General features: G+C 44.9%; 1 protein-coding gene across 1 annotated transcript in view; it reads right to left on the minus strand.

Moving 5' to 3' along the window:
* Positions 1–22,876, minus strand: part of MED14 (mediator complex subunit 14) — a 219,484-nt gene that overhangs the window by 181,782 nt on the left and 14,826 nt on the right. The window contains 2 exon segments of the mRNA XM_033948560.1: positions 8,448–8,553; positions 9,586–9,612. Of these exon segments, the coding sequence (XP_033804451.1) occupies positions 8,448–8,553; positions 9,586–9,612 (133 nt within the window).

The raw sequence follows: 22,876 nt of genomic DNA on the forward strand, positions 1-22,876 counted from the left end.
CTTGAGGGCATAAAACATCGCTCGGAGTTCCAGGAAATTGATGTGGTGTTTCTTTTCCTGGGTAGTCCAAAACCCCTGAGTTTGGAACTCGTTCAAGTGAGCTCCCCAGGCATAGGGGGAGGAATCCGTGGTGATGACTAGTTGATGAGGAGGTAGATGGAACAGCAGACCTCTGGATAGATTTGAGGATGTCAACCACCAAAGAAGCGACTGTCGAAGAGACGAGGTCACAGATATGTGTTGTGAAGAAGGATCCGTCGCTTGGGACCACTGGGTCGCTAAGGTCCATTGAGGAGTACGCAGGTGGAGACATGCGAAGGGTGTGACATGTACTGTGGAGGCCATGTGACCCAAGAGCACCATCATGTGATTTGCAGAGATGGAAGTTTGCTGAAACACCTGCTGACAGAGATGAAGGATGGTGTGAAGGCGGTTTGGAGGAAGAAACGCCCTCATCCGAATAGTATCCAGAATGGCTCCAATGAATTGAAGTCGCTGAGTTGGAATGAGGTGCGACTTGGGTAGATTGATTTCGAACCCCAACAGTCGAAGGAAGTGAATGGTCTGATTGGTGGCCATCTGAACGGCCAGAGGAGAATGAGCCTTGATCAGCCAGTCGTCCAGATAAGGGAAGACTTGAAAGTTGTGAGAGCGGAGATAGGCCGCAACCACAATCAGACATTTGGTGAACACCCTGGGAGAGGAGGCCAGGCCGAAGGGTAATACCTTGTACTGATAATGATGTTGGTTGATGAGAAAGCGTAGATATTGCCTGGACGTCAGATGGATAGGAATGTGTGTGTACGCCTCCTTGAGATCGAGGGAGCATAGCCAGTCGCCCTGAGAGAGAAGAGGGTATAGGGTGGCAAGAGATAGCATTTTGAACTTCTCCTTGACCACACATTTGTTGAGATCTCTGAGATCTAATATTGGTCTGAGGTCTCCGGCAGTGTTCCCTCTAAGCGGGCGGGTGTTGTGAGCAAACTTTTTTCACCGTGAGCCAAAAATATCGGGCGCCAGCAAGTTATGAGCCAACTCGCCCGATTCTCCTCTCGCCGCCCTGCCATCTGCCGTACGCCTCTTCCGATCGTGCGCTGTGACGAGAAACGTGTGCGCTGCGATGTAATATTTTGTGCGCCAGCGCACGCCAGCGCAGCTTAGCGGGAACACTGGTTCAAATGGTTTTATTTATTTCCCCAAATTTATTTTTGTTATACGCATTGAAAATATTTGATATTGCGTTTAAATCAAAATCTCAATAAACTTGAAACGAGTGCCCGTGAGATTGTGGGAGGGTTAAATACTCAAAACTTAGAAGTTTTTGCTACGCCAGCTTTCTGGTATCTTTACATACAGTGGCGTACCTAGCATATGTAACATCCGGGGCCCATCATTTTTTGGCACCCCCCCCCCATCTGTAAGAAAAACATGATTTTTAGTAACAAACCACACGTCACACATGAGTACCTAGGAAAAGGCAGCATCTTACATATTGCAGTGAGCAGTACATCAATACACCCATTGTAAAACTAAACAAGCCAGACCAGCACAGATCAATCCTACACCGTCAATCCTAACAGAAAACCATGTCTTTCGAACACACAGAACACAGAAAACACCTTCGCCTAGTAAGGAATATGTAATCACAAACTAACCCCTCCCTCTTTTACAAAACTGTAGTGTGGATTTTAGCTACGGAGGTAACAGCTCTGATGCTCATAAAATTCTGAGCATCAGAGCTGCTACCACCAAGGCTGGTGCTAAAAACGCTTCACAGTTTTGTAAAAGGGGGGATAAAATAAAAATACATAGACAAAGGTTAAATTGAACCAGCAAGAAGCTGGACTCTGCATACAATGCTTCACAGAAACAGTGACACATGTCTCCTAAAGCAATAAATAAATAGAAATTTTTTTCTACCTTTGTCTTCTGTGGTTTCTCCTTTCCTCATCTTCTTGTAACTCTCTTCCTTCCATCCACTGTCTGCCGTCTCTCTTCCCCTATATGGCATCTTCTCTCCTTCTATGCCCCTTCCAGAAACTGTATGCCTCCCCCTTCCATCTCTCCTTTCACCCCATTGGTCTGGCATCTCTCTCCTCGCCTTCCCTCTCCCACACCTCTCCTCATAGTCTGGTATCTCCCCTTCCCTGATTCTCTGGCATCTCTCTCCTTTCCTTTTCTTCCATCTTTCGCTCCCCCTCCATGCTCTCACATCTCCCCCTTCCTTTTCCCTTAGACTGGCATACCTTCCTCCTACGCTCCAAGCCCTGGCATCTCCTTTAATTCCCTCCCTCATCTTCCTTCTCCCTCCAGCTGGGTACCGCAACACTCTTCCCTGCAGCTCTGCACTTCCCCACAATTGCCATGCTTCGGTTCCTCTTCTTCCTTCCTTCCTCCCCCCCCCCCCGCGGGACCCTGCGGCACCATCAACTCTTACTCCCTCTAATGTCGGCCCTGCAGCTCCAGACTTCCTCGCACCTTCTCCCCTCCCCCTTTGGATCGCTATTATTTTAAATGTTATAGCCGCGGAGCTGTATCCATCAGTGGAGATGTCTAACCTCGGCCTGCCCCGGAACTCTTACTGCAACAGTGACTTCCTGTTCCTGCCTAGACGGGCGGCTGCTGCAGTAAGAGTTCCGGGGCAGGCCGAGGTTAGACATCTCCACTGATGGATACAGCTCCGCGGCTATAACATTTAAAATAATAGCGATCCAAAGGGGGAGGGGAGAAGGTGCGAGGAAGTCTGGAGCTGCAGGGCCGACATTAGAGGGAGTAAGAGTTGATGGTGCCGCAGGGTCCCGCGGGGGGGGGGGGGAGGAAGGAAGGAAGAAGAGGAACCGAAGCATGGCAATTGTGGGGAAGTGCAATCCCCCCAATGCGTCCCCTTACCTTACCGACGCGTGTGTGCGCTGTGAAGAGAAACTTTGCGCTGCGATGTAATATTTTGTGCGTGAGCGCAGGCCAACGCAGCTTAGCGGGAACACTGGTCTCCGGTCTTTTTGGGTACTAGAAAGTACCGAGAGTAAAATCCCTGGCCTCGCTGATCTTGAGGAACTTCTTCGATGGCGTTGAGAAGAAGGAGGGATTGAACTTCTTGAGCGAAAAGGAGGAACTGAGACTTGTTGGAAGCAGACTCTTTTGGTAGGCCTAACGGCGGAGGAGTCTGGAAGTTTAGGGAGTAGCCGTGGGCTATGATCGAGAGCACCCACTGGTCGGTGGTGATTACTTCCCATCGAGAGAGAAAAACGTGAAGTCGACCTCCTATGGGCTGTGGAAGAGGACAGGAAGGAGGAAGACTGGCAATGCCCTGGAGAAGGGAGTCAAAAGGGCTCCATCGGCTTAGTTTGAGGGGCAGGCTTTACGGTAGGCGGCTGTTGCTGACGAGCCTGTTGGTGCTGTTGGCGTTGCCTCCGAGGTTGAGGAGGATTAGGCTGAACCGGCCGAGCAGAAAACCTCCTCTGATACGATGGTTGTTGTCTAAATGGACGAGGAGGAGGAGGCTTCTTCTTATTTTTCAACAAGGTGTCCCACCGTGTTTCATGGGCAGAAAGCTTTTGCGTGGTGGTATCCATGGACTCCCCAAACAGCTCATCCCCTAGGCAGGGCGCATTGGCAAGCCGGTCCTGGTGGTTCACATCCAGGTCTGAGACTCGGAGCCATGCCAACCGTCTCATCGCTACAGACATAGCAGTGGCCCGTGAAGTCAGTTCAAAAGTATCATAAATTGAACGGACCATAAACTTCCTGAGTTGCAAAAGGCTGGAAGTGCATTGTTGAAATGCAGGAAGTTTTCGGTCCGGAATATACTTTTGAAAAGAGGCCACCTGTTGGATGAGATGTTTCAGGTAAAAAGAGAAGTGAAACACGTAATTACCTGAACGGTTGGCCAACATCGCATTTTGGTAAAGACGTTTCCCAAATTTATCCATGGCCTTGCCCTCTCTGCCAGGAGGGACAGAGGCATATACACTAGCTCCCGTAGATTTCTTCAGGGTCGACTCCACCAGCAGAGACTCATGGGGAAGTTGGTGTTTGTCAAACCCTGGAATAGGAATCACTTTATAAAGTGATTCCAGTTTTCTAGGGGCTCCTGGAATTGTTAGAGGAGTTTTCAAATTCTTGTAAAAAGTTTCCCTCAAGATGTCATGGAGGGGTAACTTCAAAAACTCTTTGAGAGGTTGGTCAAAATCCAAAGCATCGAGAAATGCCTTGGATTTTTTAGAGTCAGACTCTAGAGGAATTGAAAGGGTGTCTGACATCTCCTTTAGGAACTTGGTGAAGGAGGAGTGCTCTGGCTTACTAGCAGGATCCTGCACCGATGGATCATCCTCATCAGACGAATAATCTTCCTCGGTACCGAGGGGATCGTCAGAGTCATCCCACAAGTCAGGGTCCCGTACCGATTGAAGACGGCCCTGAGAAAGGGGAGTGGAGGATTCGGTATGCTTGGTCTTGCGTACCGATTTCCCTGAACGTGTCGATACCATACCTGGTGACTGCACAGCGGTACGGGTGTCAGAGAACGGTACCGGATCAGAAGCCGAGTAAGCAGTACGCCGAAGAGACTTCGGCTCTGCCGACCGAACAGGCATAGATATAGATTTTTGCGGTGCCGATAACATCGATGCCGATAAAAGGGGCTGGTCGACAATCGGCACCGAAGGCTCAGTAGGTACCGACACTGGAAGGTTCGGAGTCAGTAGAGCCGGGAGCAATTGTTGCAGTTGCTCCTTAAGTTGGACCTGTAGGATGGAGGCAATACGCTCATCCAGAGTCGGTCCCGATGGCACCAGTACCGCTTTTTTCTTGCTCGGTACCTGCGGTGCAGCTCGACGCTCAGGCGAAGTCGATGCCAATGAAGAGGCAGTAACTTCAATGGGAGCGGAGCGCTTACGGGGCCGGCACACAGTCTGCAGGACTTGGCTCACTGTATGCTCGACTGGCGGCCCGAGAACAGTAGGGGAAGGCTTCTTAGCCGGCTTACCTAAGGGGTGCGACACCGGTGATGGATCTTGCGGTGCCGACACTACCGGTGTCGACTTGGAGGAAGTTGCAGGAGTCGATACCGGTGGAACTTCCATAGCGGTACCGAAAAGGATCCGCTGCTGTATTTGATGATTTTTTAAAGTTCTCTTTTGAAGAGAACTACAGCGGGTGCACGTTTCTGCCCTATGGTCCGGACCCAGACACTGCAGGCACCACTTGTGCAGGTCGGATAATGATATAGGGCGCGCACACCGCTGACACTTTTTAAAACCCGGTGAAGGGGGCATGAAGGGAAAAACGGCCGTAGCAAAATCGAAGCCCGAGGCTTCGATGGTGCCAACAGGCCCCGCCGGGGCCGACCGAAAAAAAAAAAAATCGAAAAAAAGTGATTTTTTTTTTTTTTTTTTAACACAAACGAAATAAAATAAGAAAGAGAACAATTCTCGAAGAAAAAGAACGCGCGAGCGGGAAGGCGAGTAACAATGAAAAAAATTTCCAACAGCCGTTGGAAACACGCGTCTTCTTAGCTCCGCGGAAACTAAGAAACTGGGGACCGCGCGCCTTCGTCGGGCGGAAAGGCACTCGCGCAAGCGCGGTGCGGCCTAACTAGAACTTTCTAAGTTCTTAGAGTGCAATCACTCTAAAATTGTCCGTACTGGGGCTCCGTCGGTGCCGTCACCCATCAGTCAAGAATATGCTGCCTGCTTGTCCTGGGATAAAGAGAGAGAGACAAATTTAAAAACCTAGACGTACAGACATCTACTCTGGGCAGCGGAAGGAAGGCAGTACGGAGTGCTGCTGGAAGTGGCTGCTAGGAGGAGGGCTTCGAGACGCAGAAGACTGTCCCCAAAGCCCCTGCGGAGAGTTGGGCCAACCTCTCCTTCCTCACCGACGCCGAAGAAGCTGCAGGCCCCGCTTCTTCTCGCGCTCTGAGCACTCACAATTGGCTGAAGGGTGTCGTGCCAGTGCTGCAGGTACAGGGGGATGCTTTTGTTTGAGAGGTGTGCTGGGGGGTAGACGGCTTTGCTGGGGGGGAGGGGGAAGACACAAGGGGGTCAGGGAGAGGGAAAGGGGGCTGCTTTGGGGGAAGGGGTATGTTGGGGCCAGACAGCTTTGCTCTAGGGGGGGGGAATGACACAAGGACACAGACACAAACAATGACACACAGGGGGCCAGTGAGACAGACAGAAAGGAAGACATTCAGGCAGCGTCCAAGGAGAGACAGCCAGCGTCTAAGGAGAGACAGCCAGTGTCCAAGGAGAGAAAAACAAATAAACATAGACAGACAGACAGCGGCCAAGGGGAGAGAGAGAAAGAAAGAAAGACAGACACATACATCTATTCTAGCACCCGTTAATGTAACGGGCTTAAAGACTAGTTAGTTATAAATGATTAATAAGTCTAATGATTATGCTTGAAAGAGATGTGCATACATAGAAACAAAGAACAATGAACGCAGATGAATGGCGTATCCAGGATGGGCCTTATTCACTATATCAACACTTTCATATCTTTTCAGACCAAAAATTAATCTGACCATAAGCTGTATTATGGGACTGCAAGACAGATCTCATTTTAATTGAATATTTATGATAAAAAGTATTTGCCGTTTACCACCAGTTTCTTTATCTTCTACCAGTATTTCCAGTTTAAGCGGGTGCCAAGAGATAAGGCCTATCCAGTCTGTGTCTCCATGCCATCTATCATCCCTTCCTCTTCCTGGGCAAATCTTTCTCAAGCCATATTCATTAAGGATATCCTGAAAACCTGGCCTGTTTGCAGCCCTCGAGTGCTGAATTTGGACAAGGCTGATTTAGACCATTAGAAAAACTTTTCTAAATCAGATTTCTCTGGATTTACATACCTCTCCTCTGTGCAGCACTACATACTTTCCAGTTCTATATAAAGTTATCAACATGGGCTATTGTTAAGATTAAAACAAAAGGAATTGACCCCGAAATATCTACAAAGAAGAAAATCCAGAGAAAACAAAAAAAACTCTGTGGAGTGACGATGTTCCTAAATAGACTTTATTTGAAAATTATCAAAGTTCCAAAGGTACACCGAAATCATCCACATAAAATAATTCCATCCACATAACAATAAATCACCCACATAAGAGCCTTAAAGGACCTAGTCCGCTAGGGATACAGGACCCAACAAGGTCCCTGGGGGTCCTATAAAGGTGAGTACGTGAGAAACAATTGTGCAAATGCAAGCAGTGTCTCACTTTTGGCTCACCACACAATTGTTTCCCACATACTCACCTTTATAGGACCCCCAGGGACCCCTGAAGAAGACTTTTTGTCGAAACGCGAACCGTGTTTAAAAAAAGAGGGGATTGGGGAGGGGGGGAGGGGTTTGGAAGGTTCTGGATCTAGATACGGATAGGGTAAGGGAATTAGGTGGGGGAAGGGGGTGGAGTGGCATTTTGGGGCTTATAAGAGTCCAGGGCCTCGGAATGCCTTTCTGCTCTCCTTACTCTCGATCGCCCTCAGTAGAGTGGGCTGGGGGGGGAGTTTGGTTGATGTTCCTTTCCCTTTGTCTATGCTTGTTATGCTATTATATATGATGCATATTTGTTTGTATTGCGCACCTTGGGGTGCCTTGGCATTGTCTTTGATGTTGTTTGCATCAATAAAAATTGTTTGAACCTAATTTAAAAAAAGATTTACCATAAAAAAGGTTTGGACAAATTCCTGGAGGAAAAGTTCAAACATAGTCTGGATAGACATGGGGAAAGCCACTGCTTGCTCCCAGATTGGTAGTATGGAATGTTTCTCTCTGGGGGGGGGGGGGGGGGTTGCCAGGTACATTTGACCTGGATTGGCCACTATTGGAAACAGGATACTGGGCTACATGGACCATTGGTCTGACCCAGTATGGCTAGTCTTATTCTTATGCTCTAACATATACAGAATTAGGAAAAACAGCTCTTTCAAATCAGCCATCCATCATGAAAGCCACTTAAATTAATGTATATGAATAATAATAGGAGAGAGAGAAAACAATTCTTCAAGTCCATATACCCCAATTACACAGCCTTCCCAATGGATTGACAAAGCTCTTCATTCTCATTGTGATTGACAATGCATGGTTCCATGCCTCTATATCGATGCTTACCAATTGGTGTTCCTCTCCCCCCCCCACCTTCCTGAAGTGGATAATAATGATACATCTATGGAAAGCCCACCCAGGTTATGACCCCAGACATGGGTTTTGTGGTCCTGGCCTATAGTTTTAGAAACTCCACTACCAGGAAGGCCCAATGAAAACATTCATGCACCTGTGTTTTCTACCATGCACAGCCCTGTTTGTGCCTCAATATTAAACCTTCTATAGATGAAATTGATGCTAAAAGGTGGGATGAAGCTCTAAAGCAGCAAAATTATGTTCTCTACAAAAGTTATCATACCCGTTATTTGCAGACAAAAGTACTGTATAACTTTTTCATGACTTACTGCACATTTTTCCACCTTCCCCGCATTGTTAGCCCATTTGACCAAGGCTAACAAGCGAACAAAGAGCTGCCGTGTGCGGCTGGCAAACTGCACGATCTCGATCTTCCTAGAAAGTAAGCACAGGATGGCACCTCATCATCACAGCAAGAATGCAGAGATCAAAGTTCTACAGAGCTGTCTGGAAGGAGTTGAAAGGACTGTCCTGTAAAGCAGTGTCTCTCAGTCCGCGGTACACGTACCCTAGGGGGTACATGGGCTGCCAATTCCCACCCATCCATCCGCCGCTGCCCAGGATCTCGCGTTCCTGCCTTCCCCCACTGCTCCCGCAACAACCTTCTTGGAGCCGCACTCGCTCCTTCAGTCTTCGGTAGCGCTGCTTGCGGTGGGCGGCACATGCAGCAATTCAGGTACTGCATGCAAGTGGCTGATCCAGAAGTCTTCTCTCTGACATCAGAGTTGACGTCAGAGAGAAAGCTTCTGGGTCAGCCATGTGCAGCGTGTGGGTTGCTACTTGCGCCATCCATTGCAGGAGTGCTGCTGGAGGGCTGAGGCCCGAAGGAGGAGCGAGTACAGTTCAGACAATTAAGGGGGACATGATGTTTTGTGACCGTTTGGAGTCCGATAATAATTGACTTAGTACTACTACAAACAGATCTTTGTGTTACATTGCAGCTGAAGTGGTTTGCATATTTATATTACATACAGGTACTTCGTCTGTCGTTAGTGGACTTTCAATCCAAGATTTATATCTGGGACAATGGAGGGTTAAGTGTCTTGCTCAAAGTCACAAGGAGCCACAGTGGAAATCAAACCTGGTTCTGCTGTGGTTTAAGTGCCTTTTGTGTTAGGGGGGGCATAGCATGGGTGCGTAATTTGACAAGAAATTTAAACTAAGAAACCGCTTGTGTCCAGAAAGTGACCTGATTGTGGGAATCGATACATTGAAACCAAGATTCAAAATGCTTATTTCATCCAAATAAGCTCAGGTCTCCCATTAAAACTTTAATTACAAACGTGTTTGTTACAAACGTGTTAATTACAAACGTGTTTGTTTCTTGAACCCAGACTTTTCTAACACAGAGGTCAGTACATTACATTACATTACAATAGAGAACTGGACTGTTACTGCATAGCTTACCTCTCCATGTCTGTCTTCCTTGGTAGTCTGTAGAGAACAAGAGAGAGAAATTTAAAGTTTAGTAACATTTAATCATCACAAGTAACATAAGGCAAAACAGACAATGAGACACAAAGGGCTTCTTCTACTAAGCATTTTTAGCATGCGCTAAACCTGCGCTATGCAGCTAGAAATAATGCCAGCTCAATGCTGGCGTTAGCATCTAACGCGCGTGCTAAAACCGCTATTGCAGCTTAGTAAAAAGGATCCCAAAATGTGAAACCTGTGAGCAGTTAGAAAGAGGAATCAAGTTTCAAGTTTTATTAAAAATTTGATATAACACTTATAAAATTTCTAAGCGATTTCCATAATAAAAAATGGGGGGGGGGGGGGGGTGGAAGAACATATAAAACCAGACATTGACTCTTTTTCCTTCCTTTACTTATTCTTCTTTCTCCCTTCTTCCTATGGGGACTGTGAGTGTTACTTGCCTGTCACTGTTCTTCCCATGATTTCTGTTTTGCTGTCTTTTTTCCTTTTGTCCTTAAGCACCCAATGAATCGCACTGTTTTTGGCGTGAGTGTTTGCTTGCGTTTGTTTGGATGTTGGTATGCCTGATTGTGTCTGTTGCGTGTTTCTGGAGTGTGCATGTGTTTAGAATCGTTTGGGGATTCTGTATGATTGGTTTCTTCTCATCTTTAAAAATTGGCAGCGCCAGTTGGTGGTTCAGTTTCCTGTTCGGCATTTTATGGTTTTGCTTCAGGTGGCACTTTGTCATCTGCATGTACTTGATACATATACATTTCATTTCTCTTTTATCTCCTTACCTAGTTTCTGTGTCTGTATGCCAATGTTTTTGCTTGCTACTGTGTATTTACCTTTGGACATGTTCTGTATTATTGACTGGTTTCTGCTCCACTCCAATAAATATGATATTACAAAAGAAAAACAAACAACCCCAGCTACGCTATCCGCTCTTACCACATCCACTGGCAACATGTTTCAGAGCTTATACTATTCTGAGTGAAAAAAAATTTCCTCCTAATCTAATCTAATCTAATCCTTAGGTTTGTATACCGCATCATCTCCACGTTCGTAGAGCTCGACGCGGTTTGGTTTTAAAAGTATTTCCCTGTAACTTCAAGTGTCCCCTAGTCTTTGTAATTTTTGATAGAGTGAAAAATCAATCCACTTGCATCTGTTCTACTCCACTCAGGATTTTGTAGGCTTCAATCATATCTCCCCTCAGCCGTCTCTTTTCCAAGCTGAAGAGCCCTAACCACTTTATTATTTCCTCATACGAGAGGAGTACCATCCCTTTTATCATCTTGGTCGCTCTTCTTTGAACCTCTTCTAGTGCCATCTTTCTAGTGCTTATCTTTCTTGAGATAAGGAGACCAAAATTGAATGCTATACTCCAGATGAGATTGCACCATGGAGCGATACAGGGGCATTATAACATTCTTAGTCTTGTTAACCATCCCTTTTTTTAATAATTCTTAGAATCATTTGCTTTTTTGGCCGCCGCCACACATTGGGCGAAAGATTTCATCGTATTGTCTATGATGACACCCAGATCCTTTTCTTGGGTGCTAATCCCCAAGGTGGACCCTGTGATTCAAGTTATTCTTCCCTTTGCATTTGTCCACATTAAATTTCATCTGCCATTTGGATGCCCAGTCTTCCAATTTCCTAATGTCTGCCTGCAATTTTTCACAATCCACAAGCGTTAACAACTTTGAACAGTCTAGTGTCATCTGCAAATTTAATCACCTCACTCGTCGTTCCAATTTCCAGATCATTTATAAATAAGTTAAATAGCACCGGTCCTAATATAGACCCCTGCAGCACTCCACTGTTTACTCTCCTCCATTGAGAAAAATGACCATTTAACTCTTCCCTTTGTCTTCCATCCTATAACTAATTCCTAATCCACAACTGAAATTTGCCACCTATCCCATGACACTTAAATTTTCTCAGGAGTATTTGCCAAAGCCCAATTCATGTTCTAGAACAGGTTCCATGGCTCGGATGTCCAAAATGTGCTGCAGGGTAGTGTGGACCTTTGATTCCTTCTCCAGCCAAGCTACCAGTGAGCCCAGAAACAAATCCAGAGGCTGGCAAAAGAAATCTATCTTGTGCCCTTCCCGAATGACATCTAACACCCATTGATCCAAGAATATGCAAGTCCACTCCTGGTAAAACTGAGAAAAAGTCAGCCCCCGATATGAGGAAGCCCAGCCGCACTTCTGGCATCATTGGGCCTTTGTAGGAGCAGGAGTTGCTCGGGATCCATATCCCTGAGGAGGTTTGGAATTGGAATTGTTGTAATGGGAACGGTATCCCTGGGAATATCTCTAGAGGATGAGCCCAAGGATAACTGATGAAATCAACAGGAGGGACAAAAATTACTACAGTTCCCTCCCCAAGTTCGGTGAGACTTTTTCTTAGGAAGAGACTTAGAGCGACGATCCACAACACTGGTCATAAGGTCATCAAGACTTGTGCCAAAAAGAAGCTCACCCTTGAAAGGAAGTCTGCTTAAAGTGGCCTTGGAGGCAGCATCCCCAGCCCAATGATGGATTCAAAGAGTATGGCGCACAGACACCGCATAAGCTGAGACCTTATTAAGAACTCGAATGAGATCATAAAGGGCCTCCGCCACATAATCCATACCATCTATTACTAGCTATGGACAGGCATCCACGTCCACAGTGAGCACACTATGCAATCTATGCAGGCATGTTTTACAAATGAGGCGGCAGCAGCAGCCACCACCTTGATACTAGAAGAAGCCATTTCAAAAAGCTTTTTCAATATAACATCCACTCTGCGATCCCGGGAGTCCTTTAGCACTACTCCCCCATCGTTAAGAAAAGTTATGCATCAGGTAACCTGTGCCACAGCAGAATCCACCTTAGGTTGCTCAAAAATTGCTGAAAATCAGAAGCCAGGGGATAAAGCTTAGTCATAGCTTTAGAGAACATAAGAATTGCCGCTGCTGGGTCAGACCGGTGGCCCATCGTGCCCAGCAGTCTGCTCACGCGGCGACCCTCTTATCAAAAACCAGCGCCCTAACTGAGACTAGTTCTACCTGCGTATGTTCTGATTCAGCATAAAGAATTTTTGGGGGTATCCCATTGTTCTGTAACCAGACCAAGAAGCTGAGGATGGGATGGACAAAAAGGAGGACATCTCATTAGAACGGTCCATGACCGAACACTGAGACGTGGAAGATGGAGATTACAATTTGACCTCCTTCAGAACCTCAGCAATAAAATGGTAGACCGAGCCAGGCTTAAAAAGTCTGTGGATGAAGTGATCCTTGAAGGGACACGTATCAAGTCCTTAGGCCATGTTTTCAAGCTGTAAGAAAACCAGGCCCTGTTTGTCTTTCTTTAAATTATTTATAGAACCCCCTGCCCACTCTGTCATTTGTAAGGTTAAAACTTTTATAGAGTATAAGATTTTATTGTCTCTTATTACTGTACGTCGCTTATAAGGTAAGATAAGCGAATATTTTTGCATTGTTATATTGGTTTTATAATGAGTCATAAAGGCACTAAGGATACTCCTAGACAAATGAGACTTGTACGGCTGTGTGTATGTATGACATTTTTCCTTCAGCTCACATTAACAATCTTTAATACTGAGGTAGGACGTGCTGTTATTGGAATGAAGTGAAAGCGCTGTTTGAATCAGTCTAAGATCTTTCCTTCGCAGCTTGTATACAAGCAGCTTTCATTATCAGGATCCGTGTATGAATGCTTTTGCTCCTTCCCCCAGACTTCTCTGTTTGGGCTTCCACTGACCCCCTATAGTGTTTCTTTGAAGTTATTCATTCTTGTTTTTATCAAGCAGTAAGGTGAGATTCCACTGCTTGTCTCTTGACTTTTCTCCGGCATTATCTAAACCACCATCTCTTCTTATAATGCGCCCATCGCTCTTGTTGTCAAAGCTGATGGCATTCTCCGTTTCGTCCTAGATTTTAGGGCTGTTATGTTTTGGTAATTCTCATTGCACTTATGTTTCTTCCACCATTCCACCGGCAGCCAATGATTTTTTTTTCTGTCATTGTCCTAAAGAATGTTTTATTTTAGTCCCTGTTGGTGAGGCTTTTCAGCTCTTTTTTTTGCCTTCACCTTTAAGCAACAGTATACCTAGTGTGGAATGTCTTTCGGGCTATTCTACAAGTCATGCACTGCCCCTTATGGTCCTATTCTCATTTTGTACAACTTTTTGTGTTCCATAATTCAGGAGACCTGTCAGGCTGATAGTTTGCACCTTTTATAATGATTGTCTGTGTGTGGTCACAAGGTGTCACGAAATAAACTGCACTGGTGTACATCTGAAGTGAAATACCTGGGTTTTGTCCTGTCTCATGGTCAGAGGAAAATCTGCACTTTCCGCACTGCTGCTGTTCTGGGTCTGCCCCGCCCAGCTACCAAGAAAGACATGCTTACTTTTCTTGCTATGATTGGTCACTGCCGCCAATGGATCTCTGCTTGTTCCTTCTATGACTAGATTTTGAGACAGACCCTGGTTTCTGAAATGACTGCTCTTATCAGATGGACTTATGAAATGTGCTTTGGTTTCTAGCTCAGGTCTGGGTTCTCCTGCTTATGCCCACATGTTTTAACTCTTTGTTTGGGACTACTGTAACACCATGAAGGGAGAACATGGCGGTAAGTTACGCTCTGTTGCCTTTTTTTATAGTCACTCCTGTTCAAGTTCCCTGACTGCTTGTGCTATGGTGGTAGAGATGGTTACTTCTCTGACCCTAGGTCACCTCATTACCCATCACACTCTTCACGATGTCCAAGCCCTTCTTTTAAATGGGCTTCTGGGTCTCATGGGTGAACAGGATTCTCTTCCCTTCTAGTCCTTTGTTACCACCCCCCTTCTGAACTTGATGCCTGGCGTTTGGTAGGTGCCCAAAGCCGCCCTTTTGGACGGACTTTGGTGCAAAGAGGGGAAACCCTGGATACCAGCTGCTAGCTCTCCCTTATTCATTGCCCAATATCATGGTATTGGTTATCGTAGTGCTCGCTCGACATTTTAACTTCTTGCTAGTGATATTTTCATTCTTGACCTTTTACTCCTTGATACAGAGACGATAATTACAGCTGGCACGATTGTGAATTGAAAATAAATTGGAAAATACAATTCCTTTCTATTGTTTTAGCTGAAATTAGGATGTTGCTAATTTAAAATGTTTTTTCCGGATGTATACATAGCCATCCCAGATCAGTTTTGGCACAGATATTTCTAATGTTTTCCACGGGTCCTCTTTATCACTGCAGAGATAGAGATGCTCCAAAGAGACATTAGCTTTATGCCTTTTTTCAAATATGAGATGGTTATGATATACATTATTTGTAGTTTTGGTTTTTTTATATCAATGTGTTTATTTGCAGAGTTAAATTCAGCCCTGCACACTTGACAGATGGAGTAATAGCTCCACGCTTAAAAACTTTGTGTGTTGTCTGTGTCATGTCTACTTGTTTTAGTTTAGTGGGTACCCCAGGAAACATAATATTGGCCACTTCTAGAGCTCTTTTTCCACTTTTTACTAGCCTAACTGCGCAATGTTCTTTTACTTATAGCTTTTATATTCTGAATATAGTTTAGTTAAGGGTTATATGTTTAAGAAAAAAGTTTTACTTTATACAGCGTTTATTTCGTGGTGTTCCCTACATATGATCCATTCAGTATACATTTCTGAATACATTCAGTACATCAGTAAGGTCTCTCTGAGGTGCATAATAGTTATATGCAGCACGCAAAAACATATCTTTTTTGGATTGTTCAATTAAGAACCTTAAGTAACTGAGTATTGTCTCTCTTTTGCCATAGCTATGCTAAGTAAATGAATTGGTATTGTTACATGTTGCCACATTCAGTACAGGCAACATGGTTTCTTTCTCGTTTTCTATCTCTTATTTGGATCACATTGGAGTACATCTGTTGAATGATATTTGGAATGCTTTTCAAGCATTTCATTTCAAGTATCTCTTTCTGTATCCACAGACATCTGGCTGCTCTCCCTTTGAGATTCTCACGGGATGACCTTTCCCCGCCCCATGGGTGGACAAACCCTCAATAGTTGAGTAGTGATTTTCCCTTGATACAGGAGGAATACGTCCAAAAGCTAATTGAAATATTAGGGCTTGTTCAAAGAAACATGTCTTGCACTTCTCCTTTCTCTCCACAGATTCCTACCCATTTTTTCCAGCCTGGTGATTATCCAGCAGCTTTCCAAGGATTGGAAGCAGACGGATTTCCCCTTTGGCCTTCCCACTACTGTGATCGCTGTGACCAGGCCCGCTGCACTCACTGAGGAGTTTCCTGTTTGGATCCACGCAAGTCGCTTGAAGAGGGTTAACCTAAAACCCCAGAAGCAAGTCTTCCCTGCGCAGATTTCACCTCCTCCAGTGGAACAACATGATGATCTCATTGCAGCATTCTACCAACTTTATCATTCTCTTACTGGCAACGTTGCTGTTAGTTTTTCTCCCTGTATGGATCATTTTTAACTGGGTCTACAGGGATGATGTGTTCTGGGTCCATGACACTTTCTGCCCATACCCATCTGTAAATGACACTCCTGCTGTAAACAGCACCCCCGACACCTCTTTGCGAACACGACGTCAAGCTGGACTACTCCCTCGCAAAGGCTGTCCTTCAATTGGAATCCAGAAAAGACCGATAGTATGCTACCCTTTGGTATAATTCCAGCAGTGTGCAAGTTGCCACCTTCTCCTTTGACATTGTGGACTGTTCATCAATTGATATCCCAAGGCTGTGCCATTGGTCCTCAGAAATTCCTAAAACTAAGGACATATATATATATATATATATATATATATATATATATATATATATATATATATATATATATATATATATATATATATATATATATATATATATATATGTTACTGACTCACGTTGGGGGATAAGTGTGCATTCTGGGGAGTGGTATGGTGGAATATTGATACTGACTGGGTTTATAAACTAGAAAATACTCTGAAAAACAGTGGACCAAAATGGTAAATTACTGCTTACTTGTATGACCCTTCATAAGGTTGGAAACTGTTATAGGAAAAGTGTTCCTGCACAAATTATTAAGCTTTCTCTTACTATTGACAACCCTAGACCTACTGATGAAGGTATGTACATTATGGACATGTGGTTTAAGGGTGGGTCTAGCTATCCGACCCATCAGTTTTCTTACGGGATCTATCTACCTCCACTCATCCTCTCCCGCCATTTTGTGGGGGCCCCAAAAAATACTAACCCACTGGCCCCTACATTCAATAAACTTACTGACATGATGGCTATTGCCAATCCCACTTTTGAAGATATTGTGGCTGTTGAGGTAGGGTTTTTAGAACGTAACCTTTGGTTAGAGTGGATGAAATTCACTGCTGATCAACATAATAAGAGTAATTGTTACATATGTGCTCAAGCTAGACCCCATCTAGGAACCGTACCTCTGGACCTCCCTCCTGGTATCCAACCATGCTTTTTTGGGTTATTTACCAATATCTCCTCTAATTTTACCTATCCCCTTTGTGCACTGTAGTGTTCTAAATACCCTTTGTTGCCAGGACAGCAAAAGCTTGATATTGCCGTTACCATCTATAAGGGTAATTACACGTCATGTTTCTAATCTGACACAGGGTAGTTTTGTAGGTAATTTACCCCCAGGTTATTGTTCTGTCTTGGCTCATAGGTATGCCCCATTGTTGCTGCATCAGATTTGATATTTACTGGCTTTATGGAGACTTTTGGCTCCCTGTTAAGCTACCCAGCCAGTGGATAGGCCAGTGCACTTTAGTTAAGGTTACTATGCTTCTGCATATTCTTTCTGAAAGGCATCCTTCCTATTCACATGGTTTTTCCTTTTATTTGTCTTGATATAAATCTGATCACATGTATACATAGATGCTATAGGGGTCCCAAGAGGGGTCCCAGATGAATTTAAGGCCCGAGCTCAGGTTAAGGCTGGGTTTGAGTTCCTTATTCCCTTTATTACTATTAATAAGAATGTTGATCGGATTAGTTAAAATTATTATAATCAGCAACGCTTTGTGAACTATTCTAGGGACGCCTTGCAAGGTATTACTGATCAATTAGGCTCCACTTCTCAGATGGTTCTCAAAATCATATGGCCCTAGATATGATTCTAGCTGAGAATTCTGTTAAATTCTCCTCAGTATTTTATGCTGTTGTACTTTTCTTTCTGACAATATAGGTCCTACTATGGACATTCAGAAATTAGCAGACCTCTTTGCTGAGCTCAAATGTAACTCTGATTTATCTAATTCTTGGGATCAGCACTTTAGTTGAATGCAGGGTTGGGTAAAAGACCTTTTTATTGTTATAATCTCTTATTATTTGCACTCTTGTCTTGACTGCTCATGTACTGTGTTATTTGTATTACAGCTCCTAAAAAAACCCTCCTTGAGAGACATATCTAGAGTATCACTCCCTTCCAGCTCATGCTGTGTATTTATGACATCATTTTCATGACGTAAGAGGGGATTGAAGGGACACGTATCAAGTCCTTAGGCCATGTTTTCAAGCTGTAAGAAAACCAGGCCCTGTTTGTCTTTCTTTCTTTGAAGAGACTACAAGGACATGTATGTTTAAACAGAGATGTTGTGAAGTGAATTCAATTGTTTTGTTAAGCCGTATTTACAGACAGATTTAGATTAGGGGTTCTGCTGGTTAAGGCTTTTTCTGATCCTCTGTGGACTTCAGTCTCTAGATAGAAAAAATACTGATGTCTTTAAAGTTTCATGTGACCTGTGTCCATATATGGTTTGTGTTTACGTCACATGCTGACACATGCTGACAACACTGATTCATGTAGAATGATATAAAAAGAATGTGAAGCTGATATTAAAGCGGACATGTTTTGGAAGATGATTTCTGGTCTTTAAGATATGTCCCCAGGTACCTGACTTCCAAATGACAGAGACAGAGAAAGTATGGGGCAGGAATTGGGACCTAAATCCTTTTCAATCCTCACCCAAATCTGGACTCTCAGGGCGACCATGGTGACTAGTTCCAGAAAGGGTATCAGCTGGAACCAAAATAGATGCTGTCCGGAGACACAAGAGGCATAGTATCCATATGGCAACCAATGCAATTGAGCACTGCCATATCTGAACAAGGTGGCCCCTGAAAAGGGAGCTTCAGCCATGGGCGCAACCAGTTGAGAAGAAACTGACATGCCCGCAGGCTGCATCAAACGAGCTGGATCTGAAGAATATGGTTTTTAGAGGAGCTGAATAAAGTCCGGTGAAAATGCACACCCCTTGTCCATTGGAGGGCCTTGCTGAGATGCCCACACTGTGCCAAAAAAGTCCCCAGACTTGTAACGCCAGTGTTTGGTGCCAGACTCCGGTACGGCCTCTGGGCAGGATTTTTGTCCCCAAATCACAGAACCAGGTTGGCCCCTCCAGCCCTGGAGGACCCTAAGGAAGCAAAGCCTGAAGCTCTCCCCCCTCCTCCTCCAGCGAGCTGTGGCACGCGGTTCATGGTTAATGATCCGGCGCCAATTTGGCACAATCAATACACACAATTGACAGATTAGAGGCTGGGCAGTCCATCCCAAATAATTTTTAATCAAATCAAGGAGTTTTGAGGCAGAAATAAAATTTTGACAGAAAGACTGATAAAACTCCAAGATGGCTGCTGCAAGCAAATCTGCGCTAAAAACATCAAAAATAAAGAAAATCTGAAAATAAAAAATAGCGATTTAGGGTTTGGGAAGGTGGAAGACTTGAACCCTACACAGAATCTCAAAAATGAGTTTTAGAGAGTTTCACAGATCACCCCGAAGTTCCCATAGGAAATAATGGAGGTGTACTCACAGTCACTGAAGTGCCTTGCCTGTCTGCTCTTTTCACACATCTTAATGGAGGAAAAGGATTTTCTGCCTCAGAACAGCTTCAAAATGACCAGAGGATGTTTTGTTTTGGTTTTTTGGGGGGGGTTTTTTATTTGAATTTAATACATTTACAATATCATGAAGATATCAAGGAAAAAAAGGGTTACCATACAGGTTTTCAATACAACACATCATACAAGAAGACAATCCTTTACAAGCCCACTAAAGGGGAAACATATTGCTTATATCAACTCAATTTTTAAAAGAAATCCACAATCAGATCCTTATCAATTTGCTGCGATTGAGTCGAAGGTCTGTAGACTACACCCACGTAGATAGAAGTTCCATCTTCTCTTTTCAGAGCAATCCATATCGCTTCTTCCTTTCCCCAGGTCCCTTGCATTTCAGTCGCTTGGATATTGATCTTTACATAGAGAGCTACTCCTCCACCTTTATGACCATCTCTGTCCTTCCTAAAAAGATTATATCCCGGTATGTTTGCATCCCATCCATGTGATTCACTGAACCATGTCTCTGTGATAGCGACAATATCTAGATCTGCCTCTAACATCAGGGCTTGCAGATCATGAACTTTGTGCTTAGACTGCAAGCAAACTGAAGAGCCCTAACCTCTTTAGCCTTTCCTCATACAAGAGGAGTTCCATCTCCATTATCATTTTGCTCACTCTTCTTTGAATCTTTTCCAATTCTACTACATCTTATTTGAGATAAGGAGACCAGAATTCAATAAAATTCACAAGGTGAGATTGAACCATGGAGCGATACAGAGGCATTATAATATTTACCATCCCTTTCCTAATGATTCCTAGCATCCTATTTGCTTTTTTGGCAGATGTCACACATTGAACAAATGGCTTAGGAAGTCTCAAGGGACTTAAGCAGTGCGGTGCAGGAAACTGAAGAAGTCTTCCGGTTTCAAGTTCCGTGAAACTTTCCAAATCCCCTGCACCATGCAGCTCAACTACACTTCTCCCTCCAAATTCGCAGGTTTAGCATTCAGTTATTCGTGGGTTTTTTCTCCGATCCATCAACCGCCTCCCTCCTGTGTTACCCCAGACCTTACCTGGTAGTCTAGCGGTGACGCGGGGCAGAAGCAATCTTCCTACGCTCCTGCCCTGTGCAAAGCTGTCATCAAAAATGGTTGCCATGAGTTCCCATGGTCTCACTAGACTACAATGGGATCACACAACAGCCATTTTTGATGACGGCTCTGAACGGAGCAGGAGCGTAGGAAGATTGCTTCTGCCCTACTTCACCACTAGACCACCAGGTAAGGTCTGGAGGCAGGAGGGAGGCGGGGAAGAGGTCCAGGAGGAAGGAGGGGATGGGTCAGAGTCAGCCCTAAAAGTTATTCGCGTTTTTTCAATATTTGTGGGCCAGCTCTGTCCCTAACCCCCGTGTATATGGAGAGAGAAGTGTAAATGCAAAGCTTACTTACCATGCAGTTCCAAGCAGCGCTGCAGAAGGGGAAAAAAAAAAAATATTTCAAGAGTGTGATAGGGTGAAGTTCCTGTCACTGGCCAGCAGAGGGAGCTTGAGAAGCAAAAATAAACTATTTTGCATAACATCCTGCAAAGGCTGATGGGAGCTGTCCATTCACCTTGAGGGAACAGTGGTGCTGAAAAGGACAGGTCTAGAGCAGAAGGTTGGAAAAATCAGAAGCTCCTTTGGGAGCCAGGCAACCCTCGAGGGGAAGAATGCTGGTCTCTGACCTAACCCTCGGTAAGCCTGTTAGACAGGACTGCTTAGTAGAGCTGGGAGGGGACCGGACCAGACCAGACCCCAGGCTTGATGACTAGCAGGGGGCTGGGTGAATATGTGTGAGACCAGGGGAGTGACAGGAGAGTCCTCACAGAGCTAGAGGAGGAGCTGGAAGAAGTCCTCAGGAAGAATCCTGAGTGAGATACTGGCTGGGAAGGAGTCCTTAACATGTGCGTCTGGGAAAAGATGACTGAGGGACTATGAGAGGGCCTGGGAAAAGGAGTAGCTGGAGGGCTCCAATAGAGGCCAGGGAGCATAGGGACTGGCAGTGGCCCCACAAGAAGCAGCTATAAGTGTTACAGTCCAAGGCTGATGGCGGTCTGGGACCAGTAGCAGCTGGCAGGGAGATCGGTAATGGCACTAGAAGCTGCCAGAAGAGCCCAGGGAAGCAACCTGTTAGATCCAGGTGAGCACTGGCCAAAGGTCGGGCGAGCAACCAGAGGAGGGATTGGCGGGGCTGGTGACAACCGGCAAAGAGACCAGTAATGGCACAGGAAGCTGCCGGAAAAACTGGAGGGCCAATGAAAGGTCAGGAGAGGACCAGAAGACTATGGCATCCAGAGAAGACCTGGAGGGCAAGCGAAGGTCAAGGAGAACCCAGATATGACCAGAAGAGTCTAGAGCAGTGGTCTCACACTTGCGGCCCATGAGCCACATACAGCCCGCCAAATACTATTTTGAGGCCCTCAGTATGTTACCATTGTTCCGGAACATTGCCCACCTCACTACTATAACCTCATGCAAGCGCTTTCCTGCATCTGCACGCCATTGTGAGATGGAGTGGAGAGGATAATCACATACAGATGCAGGAAAGTGTTTGCGTAATGTTATGCCTACGTAATATGTCTCCTCAAGTCTGCTTATCTGATCAGGGTGTTGCCAAGACAACATCAAAAGGACAGTAAAGACCAGATGGGCAGCTGATTTCACACCTCCTTGACCTGAATGTTGTCCAAACAACATCAAAGGTTTCCGCAACAAGTATCTGCTATCTTGACCTTTTTGACCTGGGGGTTGCCCAAACAGCATCAAAAGGACAGTAAAACAAAACAACATCAAAGGGCTCTGCAACACCTCCTTGTTAACATCAAAAGGACAGTAAAGCCAGGACCGGGTGTGCCTGAATCGTAATAGCAGGACCAGCTGTTTTAACTCAGCAATTTTCATCTTATATAAGAATGTTAGGGGAATTCTGCCCCTAACATTAGAATCCAAGACGTCTCCAGGAACAGAATTAAAAGATATCTAAAGGGGCAGTCTCCCGTGTCTACTCGCCTATCAATTGAGGGATTCCCAATTGTGAAGGAAGAGTGTTTGCCTGAGATACGGTGATGCTATTTTATTCTTATATTCATCTATATATATAAGTATAATAAAGTGTTATTGTTTATGCTTTATATTGTCTGTGTGCTTTTCTGAGTGTCACTGATCATCCCATTTGACAGAAATAAGTGGCGGAACATATTGGTACCAGAAGTGGGGTGATCAATGTGGTCAGAAAAGCTACCTAGAAAACAAGGGGTTGAGGAGCAGGCTCCCAATCCCTCCATTCCGAATGGGAATGACAGTATAGGTAAATTAATGGCCACTGAGTGGTCTGTAGAAGCAGGATTATGTGAATCCTGT

Source organism: Geotrypetes seraphini, chromosome 6, assembly GCF_902459505.1.
Source record: "Geotrypetes seraphini chromosome 6, aGeoSer1.1, whole genome shotgun sequence".
NCBI lineage: Eukaryota > Metazoa > Chordata > Amphibia > Gymnophiona > Dermophiidae > Geotrypetes > Geotrypetes seraphini.